Source organism: Epinephelus moara, chromosome 19, assembly GCF_006386435.1.
Source record: "Epinephelus moara isolate mb chromosome 19, YSFRI_EMoa_1.0, whole genome shotgun sequence".
Taxonomy (NCBI): domain Eukaryota; kingdom Metazoa; phylum Chordata; class Actinopteri; order Perciformes; family Serranidae; genus Epinephelus; species Epinephelus moara.
The window spans coordinates 4999915-5026370 of record NC_065524.1 but is presented as its reverse complement, the minus strand read 5'-3'; the positions used below and the strand labels follow the sequence as shown (position 1 = coordinate 5026370).

The window sequence follows — 26456 nt, the reverse complement described above, 5'->3', positions numbered from 1 at the left end:
GTATGCTGTAAAGCCCTGTGAGGCAAATTGTGATTTGTGATATTGGGCTTTATAAATAAAATTGATTGATTGATTGATTGATTGATTGAACCAAACCTACCTGCAGAAAGAGGTACCGCTATGTGGGTGAGACCACTCCATTTAAAGGGATAGGTCACATTTTTGAAGTGGGGTTATATGGGGTACTTATCCATAGAAAGTATATTCCATACAGTAGATGAAAGTTGGCGCGCCCCCAGTTTGAAGAAGCAGGCTGGAGTCCCACATGGATGTGTTCAGCAATGTACTGCTGTAGAGGGGTCAGTAAGAAATGTATTTTAGCCACCTAAAAAGTCCCACTTAAAAATAATAAATATCAGTTTAAATGTATGCTATATTGAGAATATTTTTACCACTTTACCTTTTCGTCAGACAGGGTAGGCCGTTAACAGCCTCAGTTCCCCATCTATGCTCTCATAAAAGCTACCAGACTCCATTAACAAAAACAGTCATTTGAGCTCACTGAATACAGCTGTTGGTCCACTGCTGCTATGATCAGTTAGTTATTTTGTGTTATTGTGTGACTTTGTTGAATCCAAACTAACCCTTTTAAATGCCAAATTCACACAATAACACACACAAAATAACATTTTTACTCAGAGGTAGACCAGCAGCTCCTGAGTTCAGCATTGTTAAATTACTGTTTTTCTTAATGGAGTCTGGCTTTGAAGAGAGAGATATAATAATTAATTAATTTTACTGTTGGGTGTCACTGTCTGACAGCAAAGTGCAGCAGTGAAAATATTCAAAATACAGCCTACACTTAAACTGATACTTTTTATAGGGTTAGACTTTTTGGTGGGTGTGCTGACATCTACTGTATGTAATAACCTAACTATGTATGAGTACTCTATACAACCCCACTTCAAAAAATCTTAACAATCCCTTTATGAGTGCATTATTGGATTTTTGTTCATATGGACAGAGCTGAACAAACTTCCTTATAAAATCATTATGACAAATGGAAAAGTCAGTACAGTACAGTACATCAACACTAAATTAGACAATTATTAATAATGGCACAAATCTAATGATTTATTATTAACCAACCATTATAAAAATGACCATCTCTATTCAGTTACTATTCACAAGCCTTAGCTTCACTCATCTTTGTTCATGACACATTTACTCCACAACCACAATTCTGTCCAAACCACTTGACACATGCGACTCAGGCACACTGTTTAAGTGTATGACCTTATAATTGACCTTATACAACCTTGAATTGAAGAAGACAGAGCGTTATTGTATTGACTGCTATTTCAGGGATGGTGATATCTATTAAATAAAGCACAGTGCTGCCCATTAAAGGTGCAATCTGCAATAAATTAAAAAAAAACTGTTGTTAGTACGCAGCCCAGCTCTGTAAATGGGAACTAACCAAAGTGGCTTGGACTGAGCAATATAACACTTTGCCAGCTATTCTGCCTCTTTCATGTTGTTGCCCACAAGGAACGGAGCTACACCATGATGGTAATGAAATGTAAATAACATCAGAGATATTATGGGAGGGGTGTTTGTCTGGGTGTTGAGCTAAAATACCAACATTTTTCCTCCAGAATTACAGACTCCACCTTTTAAAGGTCCAGTTTATAGGATTTAGGGGAACATATTGGCAGAAATGTAATACAGTATATTATCTTTAGTGTAATATCACCTGAAAATAAGAATCACTGGGTTTTTGTTACCTTACAATGAGCTGTTTATATCTACACAGGGAGTGGGTGTTGGTCTACAGAGATTGCCATATTGTACTGCCATATTTTTACAGTAGCCCAGAACAGACAAACCAAACACTGGCTCTAGATAAGGACATTTGCATTTGCGCATCAACCACTGTAGTTAGCATTAGAAAAACAAAAAGCCTTTTTATGTGAAACTGCTTTATTCAGTGTTTTGAATGGTTTAAATCACCTGGGGCCTCATGTACAAAGACTTGTGTGGATTTCCTACTGAAAAATGGTGTACGCTTAAATCCAGAAAACATTGTACACACAAAAACATCCAGATGTATGAATCTGTGCATACGCATGAATCCAAGCACATTTCCACATTTTCAGTGGCTTCATGTTTATGTACACATATCTTGAGACGATTCCGTGTTTATGGAAAACTTTTAAAAAACGAAATCGGTTCCACCTTCGTGTGGATATGACCTAAAACAAAAGAATGAGTAAGATGGGGAAAAAGAAAAACGTCACAGAATGCGAATTGGAGATGCTACTCACTGAAGTGGAGGCGCACAAAAATGTACTTTTTGGCACTACTCACTGAAGTGGAGGCGCACAAAAATGTACTTTTTGGCACGCTGTCCTCTGGCATCAATACTAAATGCAAGAGGAGTGAGTGGGAGAGTGTGTGTGAGGCTGTCAATGCTGTGGAGTCAGACAAGCGCACACACGCAGAATTAAAAAAGAAGTGGTCCGACATCATGTGGACGTGAAGCGGAGGATGGCTGCCCACTGCCAAAATGTGGCCAAAACCGGCAGGGGGACAGGAGAGGAGGAGCTCACCCTGTTTGAATAGAGTCGCTGCAATTGTGGGTGACACTGCTCTCTCAGGGGTGGTGGAGCACATGTGGGTTACTCAGATTACCCCCAGGGTAAATACCTATAAATTACACAATAGCTGCTACACAATAGCCTGCTCACAGCCCTATAAGACGTATGGTATTATTTGGTTTGAAATAAATCTTTTGAATTTGAATTTAAACATGCCAGTATATCAAAGATGTGTTAATTGTTCATGTGTCTCTGATGTGCACATCACTCTGAGGACTAATTGTTTTCACATTTATTTATTATAACAGTTTTCCAGCATCACCTCTAAGTGTCGCCAAAGGATCAACAGCTGTAGAAACATGCGCACGCCAGCCATGAAGTTGGCGTGAGGCACCGCACATTTCCACAGTTATTTCACTCTTGATACATCTGAACTCTGCATTTTTGTGCATACGCACCCTTTGAACATGAGGCCCCTGGTCCATTTGTTCTGGAGAGGAGGAGACCTCTGTGGCTCCTGATGAAAACCTCTTGAACGTTTGGATCTTAATTTATCAGAGAAAAATGGTGAGCATATATTAGCAGGTGCTAGGCTAATGGCCTGTCTCCGACATGCCAAAGAGCATGGAAAAACATTGATTTGTAACACGAACCTGCTTTATTATGTGTTTTTATCCGTTTAAATCATGAAGTCCATTTGTTTTGTAGAGGACAACCCCCAGAACATCTGGATCTCTAATTATCAGAGAAAAATGGTGAGCATAGATTAGTAGGTGCTAGGCTAACAGCCCGTCTCTTACATCACTGGGTCTGTTTGTTTTGAAGAGGAGCTCTGTGGATAATTAAGCTCCCACTAAAAACAGACAGTGAAGAGGCAGACGGGAAACGGGGAGAGAGATGGGTATGACATGCAACAAAGGTCCCTACCAGGAATCAAACTGGTGACGTGGTTATACGGCATACAGTGTAAGCATTTACCTACCAAGGTCCTCCTGGTGCCCATTGGTAGACCACATATTAAAAATACAACATTAGTTTCAGTGTTTTTATTTTTATTTAAGGGGAAAAGAAGAAAAATGCTACAAAACATCCTAATAGTGTTTTGACAAAATTCCAAGCAGTGCAACAGTTCTAAAACCAAGACATCATCGTCCTCATCATCATCATCATTTCCAGCAACTGTGTCACTGCAAGCACTTCTCATTGGTATTATTACTGTGTTTAGAAAGAATGCATATCAAATCAGACTGAAGGCAGACTTTGGATTTGCACATATCAAACATTCTGTCCCTTCCCACAAAAACACTACCTCAGTGAAACTCACATTAGACTGACAAGTCATGAGTGCTGGACTTTAAATTGCCTGTGTTTGTGGATATTTTTGAAAAGGTGATACCTATTTTTCCTGTGACATATATATAAATCTTTATTTTTGTAAAATTAGTAAGAAAATGTTAGCCATCTGTTTTCTTCAGTTTTTAGTCACTCCAGTGTTTGTGGGTTTGGCTTCTTTTCATAAGTAAAAAGTATCAACCTTCAGTTATTTCTGACTGGTTTTAGTAATGTAATGGTGAGTTTTGCTGGTTGGCCAATTTGAAGTCATGTTTACAAAATCACTCCAGTGACTTAGTAGAGAACTTCTATAAAGTTGGGGGACTCATGAGGAACAGCATTAAAAAATGATATGAACAACCACAGGTGAGATGGTTTAATCTTTAGTCTTTTGTATGAGTCAAGCTCTAAATACATTGGTTCCTACATTTCCCCTTAGGGGAGAAACATGGTCCATGCTAGTACACAAATGACAATGTCTGGAAAAATAAAGGTGGGGACGTGTGCTTGAATCAGAAAGTGTGTCTCAAATTGCATTCTTTCATACTTAACACTTGATATTTTCACACTGCATAGTATAGGAAAATACAGTGTACTACTGGCTCACTCAAAACAGTCCAAATGTTGAGTGTGGAATAATGGACACTTCTCACCCTCAATGGTCGCCATCTTTGAGACGTAGCGGAAGCTGTTTGTTATACATGTTTTATGCACTACGTACCGATACTGTTATCAAATAGAAGCTATTATCAGAAGACAGACAGAATAGAAGACATTATCCTGTTTATGGTACTCCAAAAGAAACCAAGATACTGCTGCATGTTTGCACCTTATCCTGGTTATTAGGGGCCACCAATTACCTGCCAAGGTGTGGCTTCAACCAAGTGACGTCACAGAAATCTAAAAAAAATAATGGCGGGAGCATCTCACTTCTGGAGTGATGAAGAAACAGACTTTTGTCTCTCAGTAATAAAAGAGGCTACGTATGTGTATCAACTGCTCCCCTGTCCTACATCGCGGTAGTGACTGTTGTGAAAGTAGCGGAGCTGTTGAGTGTGGTGGTGAGAGAGACAGCAGATAGCTGTTAGCAATCGGAGTAGAGAAAATATTAGCAATTAAGTTGCCTAGTGGTAGTAAATTTACAGTGTAGTGTTTTATACTTCCTGTCGCTCTCATCTCCTATTGTCGGTTTCTTTTTGTTAACATCCAAGTGCTGTGCAAATAGACTGCAGAGATCAGTGACCGGGTAACAATCATTATTTACACACATATGTAGGGAATATAAATAACAGCATTTTTCTGTGCTCATGTAAACATCATACCTAAATACTGTCTAATGATAACCTCGATAAGCCATCTACACAGGTTATTCATGTCCATGTAAACACACTCAATGTTTCTGCCCTTAGTCTCTGAGTCCAAGCAGAACCCTGGTGACATCACTATGATGTCATCAGGGTTATGTTGGCTCCTTCACCACAAGAAGTAAACTGAACTTCGTGTAAAATCTGTGGAGTGCCCCTTTAAAAGCAGCTGCTGGGGTGAGGTTGGGCTGCTTACACTGTTCAGGTTTCATCCGGGATGTAGATTGCTGAGGTCAAACTACCTATCAGAAAATCACTTGATGTCATGGTGTTACACCATCTGACAATAAAATGTCTTCAAGTGGGTCCAATCCATCCCTGACACCTTGTTAGCTAGCTGACGTCTTGGTACAAGCAGACTACAGTTGTTCCAGTGAAATTGGAGGTTTTTGAATGAGTCTGGATTTTTCCTGACTATAATAGTACAATACTCACATGTTAAATATATACTGAAAGAGTCCATGGTCTGTGTAATTGTTTCTCCTTTCCATACTACACATTCTACAACAAATCAGCTCCACTACAGTGGGTCATATTAGAAATAGAGTGCTGCAGGGATGATGTTTTTATGTAAGCGGATGCGGAAATTAGCATTGCTCTGGTTCCCTCGATAAAAAATCAACATTTTTCCATTGGATTTTGGATCATTGCAGAAAATAAACTCTGTGGCATACAAACGTTTATGATACTTACACGTTGTGTTCAGCAAGATAATCCTTGCATGTTTTTTTTTTTTTTTTTTTTAATTTTTTGCCTTTAATGGATAGGACAGTTAAGTGTGAAAGGGGAGAGAGAGAGGGGATGACATGCAGCAAAGGGCCACAGGCTGGACTCGAACCCCGGGCCGCTGCGGCAACAGCCTTGTACATGGGGCGCCTGCTCTACTACTAAGCCACCGACGCCCCCACTTTATGGTTTTTGAAGCCTAAATGCAATTTCCAGTGATAAAAAGCTAACGTTAGGCCACAAACAAACTACACCATGGTCACATGACTCTGCAACAAGGCTGTAAAGCTTAGCCACTTGTTAGAAACTGTTTTACTGTAAGACACATGAAGGCTTCACAATTTACGAGTGGGGTATTTACTGACGTATTTTATGTCGTAGAACAAAACATGGAAGTCTTTTAAGCATGTGTTAACCAAAGACCTTATTTCAGGCATCTTAACAAAAACACATCCAAAAACCTCATTGACTTTGGGTGCACTTGTAAATCCAATCTGACGCTTGTTGGGATTCACATGACCACAGATGATTTGTCATTTGTTCTTCAAACAAAAACAGCTATTTGACACCCATCTCCAGGATGTCCCATCTCACACCTCAGTGAGACACAAGTCTCAAAACTTGATTGGACAGGACTTTTACATGTGACTCTGTGATGTCACAGGCATCTGTAGAAGGTCTGCTCCCTCAGACTCTTTATTTTGCTCTAGAGCTACCGAGCCGCCCACACCTCTTTTCGGCTGGGCCTGGACCAGCCCAGATGCTCTCTTGCTTGTGAGATGCCGAGCAGCTCACACCACCTCTGACCAACCCAGAGGCCATTGCCCCAAACCACTAAAGGGAGGGCAATTGCTCACAGACTCTCTTTTTCCTGGACCACGACTTGCCCATGCTCAAGACAGAGGCAAACCTGAACCACAGAAGTTAGATTTGCAAGCACAAGGTTTGCAACTAACTTTATAGCAACAAGGAGAACCAACTTGAGTTAGCACACAGCATCTAACTCTGCAAGGACCCTGAGCGACCAGCTTCCTCGGAGTTTCACCTTTGGAACAAAGGACACAACAAAGATTGCATCTGGAACCGCAGCTCTTTCCCGCCTTCCTCTGCCAGCTAACAAAGCAGCACACCATAAAGCGACTCTTTCTTCCATCCATTCAAGGATCGGTAACGTAACAACTGGGCATAGCTTTGTCACAGCTTTACAGGCTAAGCAAGACTGTTTAACTTGTTGTATGTGATTTAATGCTGTCATTGAGTTATTGCTGTGATTGTTTGCAGTTAGGTCATTGGTTAGTTGGCTTCGCCAAAGCTAAGTGTTTAGTTTGCTAATGCTGTTCATAAACAGATTCTTGCACACAACTAAGCAATCTCTGCACTAATCCAGGCCGTTTGCAACACAAATCACATTCACATAGACTCACTAACAAATAGGCTTTCAACAGAACAGTTCCTGCTTCTTTTCCTTTGTCTTTGTCCTGACCACACGGTCAGACAAGACCTCCGCTGGTCTGAAGCCAGCTTTGATTCGGCCATCTTGTAGTTCTCTGTTATCAGTCATTTTTTTTGTAGGCCAAACAGCACTTTGATCACTCTCTCTCGCTCACACACCCACGCACATATACTCACCAAGCTTGTATATAGTTGTTAGTTAGGCTTTGTGTGTTTTGGTTTTGCTTTACTCACTTTATGAATAAATACAATTCTCTGGAATCATGCCTGCTGTCTGTTTAATGTTGCACAAGAGTGAATGAATAGTCAACATCTGCTGCGTCAAGAACTCTGAAATCCGTCATGCTTTACTGTTAATTTTGGTTATGGTTATTATTTAATATCAAAATTAATAATAGTTTTGCGTATTTTATGAGACTGATATCTTTAACTGGCTATCATTTTCCCTTTCCAGGAATGGTGCCCCATGAGGTGATTTAATGTTAATTAAGTCACATTATTTAACATAATTACCAATTATTATTAATAATTATTTCTGATAGCCAATTTACAACATTAATGGTGTCCCCTTTGCCATTACTGTCATTCCCAACATAATTGGTGCCTCCATGTGACGCCCTAATTTATGTTCCCAACACGCTCTATGCTAAAATGAGAGCGTTGATAACCGAGTGATGCATTCCAACAGAGCTCTGAATTTACAAGGTCCAGTTTGTGCCAGAGTGAACAGCATCTCCAACACACCCTTTGAGAAGAGGGAAAAATGCCAAAATGCAAACCAATTTCTGGGACTCATTCCTGCACTACTCTATTGAGATATTTGTGATTTTAGCAAAGTTAAAGGATATCTTACAGGCTCCCATGAGAAAAAAACATGGGAGGTACTTGCATTATTGTAACTTCTCTTCCCTTCTTTTTCCATGTCCATAACACTCACCAAGGCTCTCTTCTCTCTGCTAACTCTTTCATTGTACATTTGGCTTGTGAATATTGTCTTGAGATAATCCTGACAAAATCTGAACCAATCCTGTAACTCTTGTGAACCAGACAGTTTTCATGCACCTCCATGTTTGCATCAAATGTGGTTAAAAAAGTCTTTGTGACCCGTGTACAAAGCCTCCACAGTGTTCTTTCATCCAACAGACTGCTGTTATCTCTGTGTTGAGCTACTGTAATCTCTGTGTTGAGCTACTGTAATCTGTATGGCTGCCTTAAGACATCATCAGAAATGAGCAGTAACAGTTTCACAAAATATAAGAAGCAACAACACAAAAACAGGGATTAAAAGGAGATTATTTACAATTGCTGGGGAAACTGAGGCTCAGAAAGAAGCAGATAAACATGGAGTACACAAATCTTAACAAAAGTAGAATCTAAGAATCCTGCTACAGAGGTACGAAGGTAACAAACATTTATAAAAGACTGCTATTATAACATGAATATAAAAAAAACATAAACAGAAGAAATAGCTGTGTTTGTTGAGGGCTGAAATATAAAAATAGCTTTCATTTATGTGAAAGATTTCCATTTTTATATTTTGAGCAAGATATGCAATTATATGAGAGGAATACTGACACAGGAAACATGAGTTTAGAGAACAATCTTTTCAATGTTCACATGCTAAAAGTACAAGCTATCTGTTTTTGGAACTTTCTGATGACTTTGAATTTCGAAGAGGAAGGGTTGGATTGTTTAAGACACACAGTCATTGTAACTGTTCCATAAGAATTCATCAATATGTAAAGGTGTGTTCAGGCTGAACCTGAGGCTGATTTTAGAGGTGGCACATCTGCTTTTGAAGTCAGTGCAAAAATGTGAGATCACACAGAAAGATCTGGGGTTTTTTTTAACTAGAATTCGTGGATGTACAGAGACAAGACACATAGGGAGGAGTCTGGTGGAAAATTACAGACAGAATTGAATCCTGATGAATTCTGACATCAGACAGAAGCTAGTGTCACGTAGCCAGAACTTTCTCCATAGTGCTTGAGAAAGGTCTGGAATCACCATATTACCATTCTGATCTGGAGCATTACCGACCTGGTTTGTTTTTGTTTCTCTAAACCAATCACAATCATCCTGGGCGGCTGCGTTTGGTATAGGTATGAGTTTGTTGGCACCGTTTATCAGCTCAGTGTTGAGTTTTAGCGATCATGCTAATCGGGCAGACTATGTAATGGCAGAGTTGCTCCGCTGACAGTGGCAACAGAAAGTTTGCTGGTCCAGTGGGGAGTTGGGACGGTCCAAGATCAGACTCCTGGTACAAAAAAGGATTATATTCAGGTATCAGTTTGACTGGAGACGTTTTGAAAGATGGAGCAAATCAACTTCAACTGGTCGTGTCAGTAAAAAGATCAACATTGGGCATGATAGTCCAGCGAGAAACAGTCTGGGCTTTTCTGAGGTACGTTCACAGGCTGTTTTATTTGTTGTAGTTATTTTTTAACAATTCAGGCAAAGCAGGCATGCCTTATTATCCAAGTCTTCATCTTAACTTGCCATTTTCATCGTGTAGGTTGTTAGCTCGGAGGGTGTTATTGTTTTCTGTAGGTAAGGGGATTTGGAACACGCAGAAAGCAGAAAGCAGAAAGGAGGGAGAATGCCGGCCTAAATAACTGGCCAGTGGCAGGCTCATAGCCACAGTCTACATACAGTGAGTCTGACTACACACAAGCACGGGCATGCTGCCATGCATAATTTGCATAAGTACAGCTAATATCAACAAAATACAGGATTACAAATACACTCTAATAACCCATTAATGCAAAGAAAAATCGGCTTCACATTCAGTCCAAACACACCTTTAATTCTACTCTGACTCTACTTTGGTGCAGACAGAATTTTGAGATAATGTTGAGTTTCAGATGAAGTAATGACATTAACATCAAAGTTGTAATTACAACTTGGAAACTCTTATTCTTTATGTTCTGATATATCTGGCATGGCACTTAAAATATGCAAATGCCAGAAAACCAAACAAAAATGGACTCTGAAGGTAATTAAACCCAGTTTTAAATAATTTAAATCTACACAATTCAAAGCATTTTTAACCCTAACACAACCAACTCATCAGCTTATGTAAATAAACCTTTAACATTCACTACATGATTTATTTTTCTTCACATGGCCTTACTCCTCTGTAGAACTGCTCCTTTATACTGGACCTGTTTTTATGGTGGGTGCATGTTGGCTCTGGTGTTGTATAAAGAGCATTCCCAGTTAATTCATATGATTTTGCCCATAAAAAGATTGTTGGAGGAAAGAAATGGCACATGCTACCCATTGAAATTAAGTATTCAGTCAACAAATATTTGAATGTTTTGCCACACAAACAAAACTATTTTTTATCAAATAACTTGGAACCCCAGGCACCTTTTACAATTTGCAAGATCTCTGTCAACTTTTTTATAACAAAACACTCATTCTGCGATCAAATTTAACTGCAAAATCATAAACAAGAGTTAGGTTATACAAATAAAATTCAGACGATTATTGTAAAACTGAATGAATTAAAGTGCAAATGATGAATGCCTTCTTCTGTGGGAACACTACCAAAGTTCTGCCTTTAATTTTCTCCACAGCCAGTCTTGGTTTTAGTATGGCTCTCTATGCTCTGCATGTCTGGAGAGGGACTGCCATCTATTGGTCACATTACCATCTGTGTTAGACCAGTCCCATCCTCTCAGGTCCTGTGCAGGTCTCCTCTGTGTGAATGTGTGTTAACAGCAATTCAAGTTTGAAGATCAACATCATTGTCCCCTAAGGTTGCAGACACACATCTGATGATCATGTCTGATAATAGTCCGATGGTTTGAAACATTTTCCAAAAATATATCTTTTTATACTCTTCTATCTTGGCCGATGGATCATAAAAATATTACTTGGAATGAGGGCTGAAGAAGCAGATTGCAGTGAGATGGATGTCTGACCTCCATCCAGCACTTCCATCCTTTAATTTTTTTTATTTATTTTTTTTACAACTAATATCTATATCTAGATCATTCTGGTAGAAAATAATGTCGATAAGTGCATATTAACATAAATATTAACATAAATAAAAAATAGGAACTTTCTGACTTTGCTGTTAAAGGTGGTAGTGAAGTGGGTGCTCTTATCGTAACCTTGGGACTGTTGGCATTCTAAGCTGTTACGGACATGATTAATTCATGGTGCACTTTGATGCAATAGCACATGAAGCAGTGTGTGAAGCATCCTCTTTATGTCACTCCTGTTGTCTTCAGAGCAGCTGGGATGGACAGTAATGAAGAAGTTACAGCTGATTTGTATCAGATGTCTGCCTGTGAGGTTTTCTTTTGGTGTTGCCATGTCAGAATTCAAATACCAATTAATTATCTAAACATCTGGAACTAGTTCAACATCACTGTAAACAGGACAGACCACCCACAGGTCTGGATGTCAGCTGGCCGTCTGTCTCTGACAGCTCTGTTAACTTCATCATGTCCATATTTGGGCTCTCTCTGTCAATGAGGCCCCAACGTATTTGCAGCTCCTGACGCCAACTATTGCAGTCCACTGACACTGAGGCTGAAGTGCCCTAAATGTTGAATTCAATCTTTCACAACAGTTATAGATTAGTATAAAAAACTAGATTCTTCAAGATCAGAGGAAGGCAATCTGCAGCTCTGGAGCCACACACCTCCTTTAGCCTCTCCAGTGGCTTTGACAAGAAATTACTGGTTTATGGAAATGAATAGCAGTTATTTTTTAATCTTCATTTATTGTTGTTGCAGGCCTCAAGTGATTCTTACATTGTCCAACTGTAAAAGTGTGTAGCCTATACACAGAATAAAAAACTTAGGGATGCACCGATGTTTAAAATGACAATTTGGGTGATTACCAATACCAATGTTGTTGTTGCTGCTGGTGTTGTTTTATGAAACAACATATTAAATAACCTTTGACATGAAAAACATTTTTTTAAAAACTTCTTCAAAAGCATTTTTACTATTATAATATACTACTATAATATATCATAATTCCCTCTCATATTTATTTTATATCACTGTGAAAATATTAACACATTTCTCCTTTAAACAGCTGTATTTATCCAAGTTTCTCAACAAAAACTACATTTTACATGATTACATTTAACACATCATAAGAATGTTATGATTTCCCTTCACCAAATACTAATTTTTAGTGAATAGAGCTTAAACGCATTATGATGTAACTCAGTGCAACCTCTGTGAGCTGTTAGTTGAGGCCACCAGCTGCTAACAGCTAACGTTAACTAGCTCTCCGCCTGCTGATTCTAGCACAGACTTGTTATTCACAACATTATCACGGAAACAATAGGATGTTTCCCCTGATGTAACTATAGTGAGTCTGCTGCGTACTTTTGTCCCGACAGCATCCTGGGGAAGATCTATGTTAGTCCAAAACACGTTTTCTTTTGTCCCCAGGATGAGGGGACGCCATTAGTCTGGGGCCCTACTTTTTAGCCTGTGCAAAATTTATGTAAAATTACAGGAAAACATCAGCCACTGCTATCAGTGAATCCCATCTTATTTGCCAATAGACCGATGGAGGTTAACAAGGGGAATATAGGCCAATACTGGTGTGCAGCCACTAAATCGGTGCATCCCTAAAAAACATTTTGTCAACTTCAATTTGCTAAACCTCATTAGCAGTGGCTAGTCTTGATTCTCCCTAGCTAGGCTAGCTATGGATTCCAAATCCAAAAAAAAGAGGCATTGGAGAACTTAATAGTGTGTGGACAGATTTGCTTGCTTTCACCGTCAACACTGGCAGGTTCAAGTACCAAATGAAAAAATAGCACACTTTAGGCTAATTTAGTTACCAGGGGTGACAGAAATGGCTCTTTTGATAGTAAAGGTTGCTGACCCCTGACCAAGATGAAGCTTCTAAAACAGTGTGGGTGTTTGGGTTATAGACAGTACTACTGAGAGGCAAGCTAAAAGGCCAGAAAACAGATGTGGGTACCATTATGTCCATACCACACTGGGTGTCTGCATACTAAATGTTTATGGAAATATTGTGCTGATGCATTTTGTAATTGACTTGGCCTTCAGATGGTTATTTTCCATGCAGTGGCAAACATAATGTGAAAGTGAGACCAGTGGCTGAGAGAGACAGAGGCCTTTAGTTTCACAGTGGTGTACTGTGGCAGTAGTGGATCAGAAAAGGTGAAGCTCAGTGAGAATAGTGAGCTAGGTGGGGTGTCCTCACCACTGAGATCCATCAGCCTCCAGACTAACTCATCTTTACCTCCACCTGCTGACAGAAGTCTGAGGAGTCATTTCAGTCCATCATTTAAGATATGTGTATTTTGTTTCTTTAGTGGTTTATTGGAAAAAAAATTCCATTGTGTGCATACAAAATTTAAATATAAAATATTCAGTCTGTATAATGGATTTCTATTCATATCATGAGCATCCTGTTCAGTAACTTGAGGGGCAACTTTGGCATTTTCCAGCCTGGCCACTATGTTCCCGTGTTTTGAGTCAAAGTGCCTGATGTGGAAAAAAAACAAAAAACAAGTTATAATGGACATACAGTGCTGGTTGCCCCATCTGTTTACATAACAGCTGTTGCGCAGCTGCCGGCTGCACCCCTCTCTCTCAATACTGGACCAATTTCAAAAATTGTTGATGACAGCAGTCACTAAGACACAAAAACATGAGAAAAAAGGATCCAGGTTGAAAAATGCAGAAGTTACTCTTTAACAGGTAGCTTGTTTTAGATAAACATAGCTATTTTTACTATGATACTTTTTATCATAACTGTTATGATCTCTCTGCCAGTATCATATTTATACATAATGGCTTTATCCAGGTATCCTCAAATGTATCATACAGTAACATACATTTTACTTTAGCTACCCAACACTATTTATATAATATATAACAAGGACAACTGTCAGTCTGTGCCACAGACTGTATGAAAAAGATGAAGACGGTATGTATGAAAATATACCGGTGGCTGGCTGCAGTATAGGTCATAAACCCCGCCCCCTCCATGTCAGAGGATGGGACATGGGCCAAACAAAAACATTAAAGAACATGTAAAATATATTCTTACAAAAGATGATTTCTGTCATTTTAAGCACTTCTTATCATGCTGATGGTCAAGTGTTTGTTTTTCTGATAAAGTTTGGCTTTAATTATTTATTTGATGCTATGAAAAGGGGGTTTGACATTGTGACTGACAGCTATGTGTGCCGATCAGTGCGCTCACGATCAATGGCGATGCTCATGATTGGTCAAACAGGAGTTAGGGTGTAAATTATACACCGCTGAGATTGCTACTGTGCAGACTCTGCCTCCAAATGACGTCACCAGCGCAAGATGGCATCGGCCATAACCAGGATATTTTGGCTTTGTCCATCTATATATACAGTCTATGGTCTGTGTGTGCTGTCCACAGTGACTCTAAACAATGTAGAATGTGTAGCAAGTGCAATGTCAAGCTTGCACAGTGCAGGCAGAATATTCATACCACACTCAACCAGGTCACCACAGTGAAACTAGAAGGCCAGATAATGTTACATGGTAATCAATGCAATTTTCACCTCTCCATGCATGATGGTGTGGTGCCATCTAAAGGGGGATCCTCACCTTGAACCTATTGACCATGACCATAAGAAGATGTCTTGGATATACCCATGCCGTGTGTTACCATGCAGCCACACCACAAGCAGCTCAGTTGTTCTTAAACCGCTAAGCAACATAACAAACCCTCCTGTGGTGTATACAGTCAGCGATCCTGCCTTTCTAACTCATGTGACTTTTGTTTTGTCTGGTAAGTGCAAAATATGACACACCAACTCTACAGCTGTTGCATCCAATTGTGGAGATGAATAGAGGAGCTTTTGATTTGATTCACTTACATTTCATTTGCAAAATATTTCCTAATTAGCTCTTGCGTGCCAGTTACTGTATGTTAACTTATCAAACCAACTACATCACTGCAGAAGAATCTGTAGAATAAGTTACTCACAGTGAGCACCAGCAATCAGGACTTAATATCAAGTGACTAGTGGTCTGTGATGAGGGTTTTAGAGGTGGCAGGCTTCAGGATGTTTCACATTTTTCCATGGAGGTAGCCCTTCATGCTGTGGTGGTCCAGATGGCAGCTGTCAGATGAACTAAAGCAGTGAGTGGATGGACTGTTTGCAAACTGTAGGTTGGTATTTTAAACGTTGATACAGTCACTGGGTCTATTCCAAGCCCACAGGATGTTTTGTCTTCAAGTCATCAAATCAAAGTGAAGACATATCCTACTTCCGTGCTGCAGCGAGGCAAACAGGCTGTACTGCACACCAGGAAGAAAGTCCTCAACGTGAGAGGGAAGTGAAGCCAGCTGGACATCTCTATGATGTGGATCTCTGTAGAGACTGTGACCCTGGCTGGGTCAGGTGTGTCTGTTGGCTGGATGATGTTGGCCTTCTGAGCCGTGGAGGAACCGCAATAGTGCAGAGGGAAGAGGGTAACAGCAGTCAGAGGAATGAGAGGGATGGTGTGGTGTGATTAGTGTCAGTTTTCAGCCAGTGACAGTGCCAGAGCTGCCTGCAGTGCTGCTTCTTCATCAATGCTGTAGTCCTGACAAAATGCAAAAAACAACAGATACTAGTCACTGCAAAGCACAGAATGCAACCCTAATCTACAGGGTTCCCACACATCTATACCAATGAATTTTCAAAATGTTTCCATAACCTTTCAAACATATTTAACCCCATTCTAATGACTCTAAGTAGTTTTGAGAATATGTTAGTACAGTATGGGTCGTGATGAGGTATTCTTCAGCTGTGGATCAGTGAGAAAGCTCCTGATGTGTTGATGTGATCATAGTCCATAGTGAAAATAATCCAAAAGTCCTCACAATGCTATGTGACAGAGGAGAACACTGTTGGAAAATGGATTTTGATTTTGTTTTCCCGTCCAGAAAAGCATCACTGATCCTTGATCATTATTGAACCACAATGGTGCAAATAGGCTCTAAATATTGAGTCAGTTTTTCTTTAGGCCCTCTGTGGTCTGCTAACTGGTTAGATTGAAGAGGTTTAAACTGTGATTTGTTCAGGCCATTTATGTTCAGTTGATATTCCTATTCCCTGATCCAATTCCAACAGTGCTAACTCTAGACTAACCCTCTATTTCTATTGTGAAGTTTGGGGAAGTGCTTTCCAAAAGCAACACGTTGTCTGTTAATTAGGCCTTCTTATGTATTCTACAAAAAAACTTCAGCTAAGCTTCCAGTTTCTTTTACAAATGCCTGGTGATTTCCTCTGTTCTTATCCACCTGTTGTTCAGAGATATCTTTGTCAGTCCTATATGTAGCTATGTATATGTATATATATATATATATATATATACAGTATATATGCATACACACACACACACACACACACACACACATACACACACACACACACATATATATATTGTCTGGTCTGTAGTCTGTATTGTAATTGTATGATTTGAATGAATGTTCTTATTATGAATGATGATAAACAGAGAGCTATCACAGAAATCAGGGAGAGGCTGTTTAACTGCAAACAATGAGTGACTTCAGTTTTGTTAATTGACAAAAAAGTACATTTGTTGTATTATGATTATTGTGATAAAAACTAGGGCCGATTCCCCTTAAAAGTCGAAGATTTGAATTGTCTGTTGGAGCCCCCTCAGTAAACTGAGATTGCTTCAAATCAAGCAATCATGTTTTTTTATTCATTAATTTTTTTTTTTGCTACTCAATGTGCTGTACAGTGTACTTGTGGCGATGTTCTCGTCCCTAGATTTTGTTGCGGAGTGAGCGCTCTTGACTTTCACGCTACTCTTTGGTACAGTCAGCTGCGGACGTGATGCAGCTGCACAGAGGAGGAAAAACTTTCCACCTTAAGGATCTCAAATAACATTATCTTTTCTTTTCTGTTTGGAAGTACTGAATTTACAGCTCACCAATGCTTCATACGACACAGTCTCTAGTTTTTATGTTTGATATCTATAAAATGTTGTTGCATATTTCTGACCCATCCTTAACGCAGTTAGCTTGTTTACGTTATTACATGAATACCGCTGTCACACTGAACGAACATGGAAAAGAAATTGTCCAATATTCGTATTTAACGTCAGATCTGATTCAACTGACATAATTGTTTCATGGTGAAATACCTTGCCCCTGCAGGATGATCTGATTGAACACATTAATTCAGCAGTACTCAACCAGTAAGCAAAAAAGTGAAATGAATAAAGATCTATAAAACTAGATTCTGACAAAGGGGGCCCTCTTTGAAGCTGGGCCTCAAGATCAGGTGGTAAAACAGAACCTGGTATTCAGTACTGAAAGCAGCCCAAATAAAAGTCTGTACCTCCATAGTACTGTGGTAAACGCAGGAATCTTTGAGACGGATACCTCCAAACCCGAACAAATAAAACCAAAAGTATGTACATATATGGAGAGAAGCTAGACAATATGTTTTCTTACAGTATTGTTAAAATTATTATTTGATTTCCTCGCAGCAGAAGTTGTGAGATATAGAGAATATGTGAAAAAACAAAATCATGACAGCACTGGACTTACAACAAAGGTGTCATAAGAGAACTTGTGTCTGTGGAGGAGGTGCTGGAGGAAGTTGGAGCTCTTATAGCTAGGGTCTCCCCACGGCATGGCTGAACACACCGGACACACCTGCAGACACAAACACACAGCAATAAGTAAACTGGACTGAACAGCAATTCAGTATCTGACCGAATGTCTACCCTTCTGTTCCTGAGATATGATGTTGAATAATGGCCAGAAAAATGTTTTATGCGGAACATTATGATGTCACAGTGAAGCTGACCTTTGACCTTTTGGATATAAAATGTCATCACTTCATTATTTGATATTATTAGACATTTGTATGAAGTTTTGTCATAATTCACATATGAATTCTTTAGTTAAGGCGGGGGGAGTGAAACACCAAGGCCAACTTTGTGATAGTGGCTTAAACAATTTATACTCACTGGTCACGATATAGTCATTTTATACATCCCACATGGAACACCCTTATGTGTGTGCCTGCTCCTCTCTCTCTCTCTCTCTCTGTCTCTCTCTCTCTCTGTTTTGACTCAACTAACAAATACTGTATATGGAAGTACTGGAGGTGTGTTTTGACAGATTCGCTCATGACTAGCAGAAAAAATAGACTTGAGGCCACAGCACATCCTGTGTACACAGTCCAACTGCAAAATTATTTTGCAAGAGAGCAGCATGACATGCAACAAAGATCCCTGGCCAGACTCAAACTGGTGGTCAGCACCTTAAACCCCTGCGCCATCAGGGTAGCCCATCTTCACCTATTCTTAGATATGTAGTATATATACAGCTACCTACTGCTGTTTAAACCTCAATAACACTAGATGACAATGTTTAAGTTCTTTAGAACCTTCGTGGGTTTCCTACAATGTTCCTGGTGTTTCTCAGACAGACTGGAAGCACTTCAGGTGATTTAAGATCACCTGAGTCAGTCTAGATCACTGGTTCCCAACCTGGAGGTCCGACCTCCACTAGGGGTCACCGAAGCCTCAGGAGCGGTTGGGAGGTATATGGGGATGTAAGAAAACTTTTTAAAAAACATTTACAGTAGGACTATATCTCTGCATTACATTCATTTCTGTGAAGAAAACTAAATTACATTTCTATTTCTAAAATTATTATTAGATTATTATTAAGGTATAAACTTGAAGGAAATGTCACAGGGTATGGGCACAGTGAAGACCTGAACACAAGCTGTATTCACAGAGCCTTCATTCTCTGCTAAACAGCCTTTTTATGCATTAGAAAAGTACACAGTTAAATAAACCAAAGAGCTAACAGAACAATGCAGTGCCAGGGAGAAGAAAACACTTAATTTGTTAAAAAAGAAGACTATTAAGTTTGTATGATTGTTAAAAACTAAAAAATACACAATACAGAGAGAGGGTCTGTGTAAAAAAATCCTAAAATATAAGTAAAACTTATCTCTGATGCAGTATTCCAAGGGAATAACCTGTGAAAACAAGCGATTTGAATAAATTTTGAGCAAACTTCCTTCAGGTTAATTGTACAGTTTCAATTATTCTGAACTGTTATTGTTATGCATTGAATATAAAATGAAATATCCATAGAGTATGTCATTTAGTCAGGGGTCGTCAATTCACTCAGTGAAAGAAAAGGGGTCAAGGTTGGGAACCACTGATCTGGTGTATTAAAGAGTCGTCTCTTACCACTTTATTAGGGTCATTACGATGGTTGTCCATACAGTGCTTTACCAGCTCCTGCTGGTCCAGGTTTCTGGCCCCACAGAATGGACACACAAACGTTGACCGGTTTGGAATATTGCTACACATGAGAAGACACACATGCACATAGAGACACACACACACGAACAGCAGACATTAATTATCGTTAGCTATTATTATAGCTTGTAGTAGCTAAGTCAATCCTATAATAATTAAAACTGCTCTTGACATCTTGCTGACCTCTAACAACTCACAAGGTGCGCTGTGTGTTCATAGAGGATATGTCAGATATTTGATGATTTGCAGATAGTAGGCGCCTCTACTAGGAGAGTCAGTGTACATGGAATGGACTATAAACAGTCTGTTCTAGACATCAGCAGCTTAGGTTATAGAAGCAAAGAGCCAGGTCCTGTGTCCTCCCACAGAGGCTTTCTTAAAGTTCCAGTGTGTAGGATTTAGGGGGATATATTGACAAAAATATAATATAATATAATAACTGAATATAATATAATGAATATAATAAGTTTTCTTTAGAGTATGATCATCTGAAAATAAGAAACACTCTGTTTTCATTACCTTAGAATGAGCTGTGTATAATTACATAGGGAGTGGGTCCTCTTTTATGGAGATCACTATGTTGCATCACCACGTTTCTACAATAGCCCAGAACAGACAAACAAAGCACTGGCTCTAGATAGGGCTGTTCACATGTTCACATTGACCACCATAGTTTGAAGCCCCTCTGCAACTATCCACCTCTGAGGATAATTCGGCTCATGGTAAAAACCTCTTTACCATCTGAACTCGAAATAAGTTGAGCACACATTAGCAGGTGGTGGGCCCCCTGCGATATGCCAAACAGCACAGAAGAAACCCTGATTTGTAACATGAAACTGCTTTATTATATTTACCAGTTTCAATAACCTTGGCTGTTTGATTTGGAGACAAAGAGAGACTCTATGGATAATTCAGCTCTCAGTAAAAACCTCCTGAACAATGAACACTGAAGGAATTCTGACCAGTAAAAAAGTTTCATCCGGTTGCAATCCTCACAGCGAGACACTAGAGGTGTAACGATCCATCAATCTGGATCAATATATCGATTCAGTGATCAAAGATTTAACATCATCGATACCAAATGAAAACATCAATCTGTATCGTCATGTTTAGCATACGCTTTTATTTTGAAAGTCTGTGTCACCATCAAATAGTGGTGGGTAGATGGCAAGCAGCCAAGAGAAAGACAATGAGGATAACGCTATTTACTCAGGAATTTATTAGCAGTGTTTAAATATTTTGGATTTTGGAGAAAATATAGGTCAACAAACAGAGCACATGCTGTACATAAACAATTCCATTACGAGATAAAACAAATTGTAAAATTATCTGTCTGGATGAGCATCTCACTCTGCTAACTTCTCACTGCAGCAACATTAGCTGCTCTGTTTCAACAATGTTTGGCTGAAGAAAATGTGCATGCAGGCTGAAATTCAACCAAGATGTTGAGTAATAAAAATAATAACCTTACATGTAATTTTTTAAACTATGAGTGGAGGAAAAAAGTCTGCTCGCTGCTAGGCTAATCTATGCAACGTAAACATGCTTAAGCTTATAATGGGTGACTAGCAAAACACTACTGTTTTGTCCATGAATGTAAAAAGTTATTACTGAGCTGACTGATACTTTTCTTAAACGGTGTTGCTGTTAATCCATGTTTTACGGCTGTTTGGAGAAGTTTGCCTTCAAGACTTTAAGCCAGATAGTCCTGAGGTTTTATGTAAAAGATGATGGTTTCGATTAAAATGAAAAGATTACTTCCAGGAGGTCTCTCTGACAGAAAGTGCTTGGGCACTTTTCAGGAGGAGGGCTTAAAGAAACCGAGCTAATGTGAAAATACATTGTTTCTGTATGCAAGCTATATTTTCAGACTGAGTCAGCTCAGCATGGATGTGGTCTGAGTGTGTGTACCTTGGTATGGGTTGAGAGGTGGGCACCACAGGTACAAACTTAGGACAGTTGGCTATCTGCTCTTGTACTTTAGAACAGGAAGCAATGTGGGACCTCATCTTTACCAGAGCCACCTGACAACACACACACACGCACACACACACACACACACACACACACACACGCAGACACACGCACACACACACGCGCGTTAGAACTGTGGAACAATAATAGAATTGCTCATTTAGTCACAGCAACTTCATTAGGGTTACTTGTTGCCATTTCATAGAGGATCTAACTGACTGGTTGAGCAGCTGTTTTGTCCATACATCCACATCTCCAACACACTTTATATTACCATTAGGATATGAAATATCTGACTAACCTTCAAGCTGAACACACACACATGAAAACGATTAATCACCATTCATCCTCCAACCTTCCACTGTCTTCACTTTGTAAGGGGCCGTGCACATGCCGCATCTTTAACCGCCTGGAAACGTGGGGTCGGGCACTGTGTGCCACTCAAGAGCACAGAGGCAGGTTGCGTCTGAAGTTGCTAAGCAACCATAACAAGCACCAGCCTACTTCCATGAAATCCTGAGTGCAGAGCTAATCTTCTTCCAGGTGCTGTTTTTTAAGTGTGTAGGCTTAAAATTTTGTCCGTGGGACAGATGTAGAGCTCTGGCAGCCCTGCACTAAAATTAATAACTTTTTCTTTATATTTATAGACTGATATTTCCAGATGAGGGGAAAGATATCTACTAGGTATGATTGGTGTTACCCATCAGATGACATGTGGTGCATGCTGCTGCGTTCCAGAAGTTGAACTTAGTTTATATCACGGTACAGCCGTTGCGCACTCGGACACACGCGTGCAGTGTGACTGCGTCGCTCTGGTGTTTGAGTGTGCCTGCCGTGCATCTACATCAAAAACAATGGATTAGAGGGTGCAAAAAAAAAGCAGCATGTGTACGGCCCCTAAAAAAATTTAAATCAACTGTAATGGTTTAGCACCTTAGGGTACACAGTGCTATCAATTAAATAAATAGCAAATGCTATTGTTTTACCGTATATCCTGCAAAAATAAAATGAGAATTATATCTTCAATCTGTAAATGAGTGAATATCAGCTGTACTTGGAGAGTCACAATATGATGATTTGCTGATGTACCTAATAACAAACATACACGCATAATGCAAAGTTGCAGCTATGATCATCTACCATGAATATGAATGGCCTACCTTCTTGTTACAGCCCCTGCAAGGTGCTTTGAATGAGGCCAGCTGCTTCTCCACACTGGACGAGCGCTCCACTTTCTTGGGGTCAAAGGGCACCCGACAGAGAGGGCAGAGGGGCGAGGTCACCTGAAGACATGGCTGCAGACACTCCCCACAGAACCTGGAACAGCAGACAGCAGTGGGGAAAGGTTAAGTTCTTCTTAAAGGGAACCACAGTGATTGCAATGATTTGTCCTGCTGGTCCAAGGAGCACCTCTTTAAGGTCACCTCTGTCCCACAATGACAGGGATAAAGTGCTCAACAAGAGGATGAGCAAGCGGGTTTATTACTGTAAATGTGTATTTGACAATTTTCTGTTACAGTAAGGTCCTCCTGTTGGTAATGAAAAATTTTCATCTCAAAGTTACTGGGGTCTACACTGATGTCTGACCAAGACTTTGTATTCTTTTAAGTTTTCTTTTTTAATAAGTTCAGAAATTTCTTGGATTGATGGTGGCACATTGGTGATGTGGTTAGCACTGTCGCCTCACAGCAACAGGGTTCCTAGTTCGAAGCCCGGGGTGGAGTTTGCATGTTCTCCCCATGTCATCATGGGTTTTCTCCGGGTGCTCCAGCTTCCTCCCACAGTCCAAAGATATGCAGATTAATTGGTGACTCTAAATTGCCCGTAGGTGTGACTGAGTGTGAGTGTCAGCCCTGTGATAGTCTGGCGACCTGTCCAGGGTGTACCCCTGCCTCTCGTCATATTATACATGCATGCTCATGAGGGCCCACCAGCAGACGGAGACATGAAATAGAATGCTTTTTAATGTATGTTATACATAGAAAAGCATTCTACATAGAAAGAGCCGTTTATGTCTACATAGGGCGTGTCCGCATCCATGGATATTGCCCGAATGGACAAACCAAACACTGGCTCTAGATAGGACCATTTGCATTTTCACATCAGCCACTATAGTCAGAAGTCCCTCCAGGATGAGCAGCATTTAAAAAACACAGATTTTTAATGTAACTAAATGAGGTCAGAACTATAAGACGTGGAGAGGCAGCCTTTGTTTATAATACTCGTTAACTCTGGTACAGTCTGCCTGAAGGTCTTAGGGGCTCTAAGTCTGTTGAGAGATGTTAAGAAACATCTTTTAACCATTACTTTCTTCTGAAATGTGTTTTTAACCGATAGTTGTTTTATCTTGTCTTAGCCTGCAGTTTGTACCTGAATTTTGTTTTAGTCTATTTATGTGCGATATCTATACTCCCATCGGTCTGAGAAATCAGCCATTCAGTCTGTCTCTTTATTATATTTTGCTTCTTTTTGTTGCTTTCTTCCTATATTGCTTTGTGTTTTTATTATGTTTGCTTATAATATTGCTTGTTTTGTGTAATTAACTTATTACACCAATCTGTGCGTTTCTATTTACCAATACGTACTTATATCTTACTTTGTGTTTTTTTTCTACTGTGAGACGAATAAAGGATTATCTTATCTTGTTTATATCATCTTTTTCCTTTTCTATCACAAATGTTCAGTTGTCTTCAAAGTTTAGCACTTGGTTTTGAATTTTGAACTGGGTTATATAAATTATCAATATTATTAACATGATCATTCAGTGCTTTTACTGATTTTAATCACCCCATCCATTTGTTTCGGAAAGGAAGAGGCCTCTGCAGATAATTCAGCTCCTGGTGAAAACCTCTTGAGTCATCAGAGAAAAAGGTGAGCACACATCAACAGGTGCTGGGCTAACAGCCTGTATGCAACATGCCAAACAGCACAGAAGAAACACTGATTTGTTTTTTCAAGTTCAAATCTCCTGGTCTGTTTGATTTGGAGAGGAAGAGACCTCTGTAGATATTTCAGCTCCTGATGAAAACTTCCTATACAAGCCTAGAATGGACAAGCCTATCCGCGATGAGCTGTGTTGGAAAAACACTGAACTGTAACATGAAACTGCTTTATTCATTGTTTTTACTGGTTTAAATCCCTGGGTCTGTTTGACTGGAGAGGAAGAGGCCTCTGTGGATTATTCAGCTCCTGTTAAAAGCATCCTGAACAATGAGCACTACAGAAATTCCTATCAAGTGAAATTTCAGTTGGTTGCAATCTTCAATCCTCACCACTAGATGCCACTAAATCTCCATAAATCTGACACACTGAACCTTTAACACACAGTTGAGCTGAGTCTGTATGGGCCAGTGAAAGGAATGCATCAGCGTTTTCTTAAGGTTTATCCATCTCCATCAGCAGCAGAGGAGTAAAAATAGCTGCATTTTACCTTTAACTAGAAATAGAACTGAGGCTATCTGAGGTCTGCTCTGCTCTTTGTTGTTCCTTTCAGCTCTAACTGAGAAAGATCAGAAATACTCCTCTCTTATTTTATTAGATACAAAGTAATAAGCCTGTGATAATCAGGGTTGATAATGTCATGATGCCATCAGTTACACACTTCACAAGTCACCACTTACATGACTGCAAACGGTCACTGGTGTTTGATTAAAAGCAAACAAATACCCTTCACCTATTGCTCTCACACTCAGTTTTTGACACAGTGTTTTGAGAACTGTTTACTTTGAATTGTAATAAAACAATGAAATATTTCACTGTAAAATACAGGTTTAGCTATATTTTCTGTTGATTAATTATATGATAATAAATGCCAGTGCACACTATACTAAAAACATCTCACAACCTGCAGTCTAACATAACAACTGGAAACAAGACTCCTGTATTGGCTAATTTATTTTAAAAAAAAACTATATTTACCAAGAAAAAAATAAAACTCACTTTGTTTTGTAATTAAAAATACTGTGTTTTCTGAACAATCAAAGCACAATTAAGGACTGACATTCCTTTTCCAGTCCTTTCAATTAAAGGTCCAGTGTGAAGGATTTAGGGAAATTATACTTGCAGAGATGGAATACAATATAATAATTATGTTTGCTTTATTGTATAATCACCTGAAAATAATAATCATTGTGTTTTTGTTACCTCAGAAGGAGCCGTTTGTATCTACATAGATCCTCGTTTTTGGAGATTGCCATGTTCACCACAATGTTTCTACAGTGGCCAAGAACAGACAAAGCAAACACTGGCTCCAGATAGGGACATTTTCGAGTTGGCCACTGTAGTTACAAGCCCATCTGCAAACAAGCAGCATAGGATAAACACTGATTTGTAAGGTGAAACTGCTTTATTCAGTGTCTTTACTGGTTTAAATCGCCAGGCCGTTTATTTCAGAGAGGAAGAGACCTCTGTGGATAATTCAGCTCCTGGCGAAAACCTCCTAAACCTCTGGATCTTAAGTTAGCAGATAAAAAAGGTGAGCACACATTAGCATGTGGTGGATGAGCCACACGTCTCCAACATGGCAACAGCTTCGGAAAAAAAACCCTGAGATGCTGCTTTATTCAGTGTTTTTACCAGTTTAAATCACCTGAGGGGTATTCCAGAAAGCGGGTTTAGTGAAAACTCTGAGTATGTTAACCCTGAAATGAGGGAAACTCTGGGTTTTCAGTTCCAGAAAGAGAGGTAAATCAAACTCTGAGTCAATCACCATGGCAACTGAGTCTGTGAACCTAACCTGCTCGCTGGTTAGGTTTTTCTCTGTCTCC

General features: G+C 39.5%; 2 protein-coding genes across 3 annotated transcripts in view; both read right to left on the bottom strand.

The window, feature by feature from the left end:
• The window catches only part of borcs7 (BLOC-1 related complex subunit 7), a 1032483-nt gene that overhangs the window by 43600 nt on the left and 962427 nt on the right, over window positions 1-26456 (bottom strand). The gene's annotated exons all lie outside the window — the stretch shown is intronic.
• LOC126406452 (E3 ubiquitin-protein ligase RNF166) overlaps window positions 3605-26456 on the bottom strand; it is a 27171-nt gene continuing 4319 nt past the window's right edge. The window contains exons 2-6 of the mRNA XM_050070742.1: window positions 22851-23007; window positions 21628-21740; window positions 19645-19759; window positions 17978-18085; window positions 3605-15996 (exon numbers count right to left, since the gene is read on the bottom strand). Coding sequence (XP_049926699.1) covers window positions 15931-15996; window positions 17978-18085; window positions 19645-19759; window positions 21628-21740; window positions 22851-23007 — 559 coding nt within the window. The 3' untranslated portion in view covers window positions 3605-15930. The remainder of the gene's footprint in view (window positions 15997-17977; window positions 18086-19644; window positions 19760-21627; window positions 21741-22850; window positions 23008-26456) is intronic.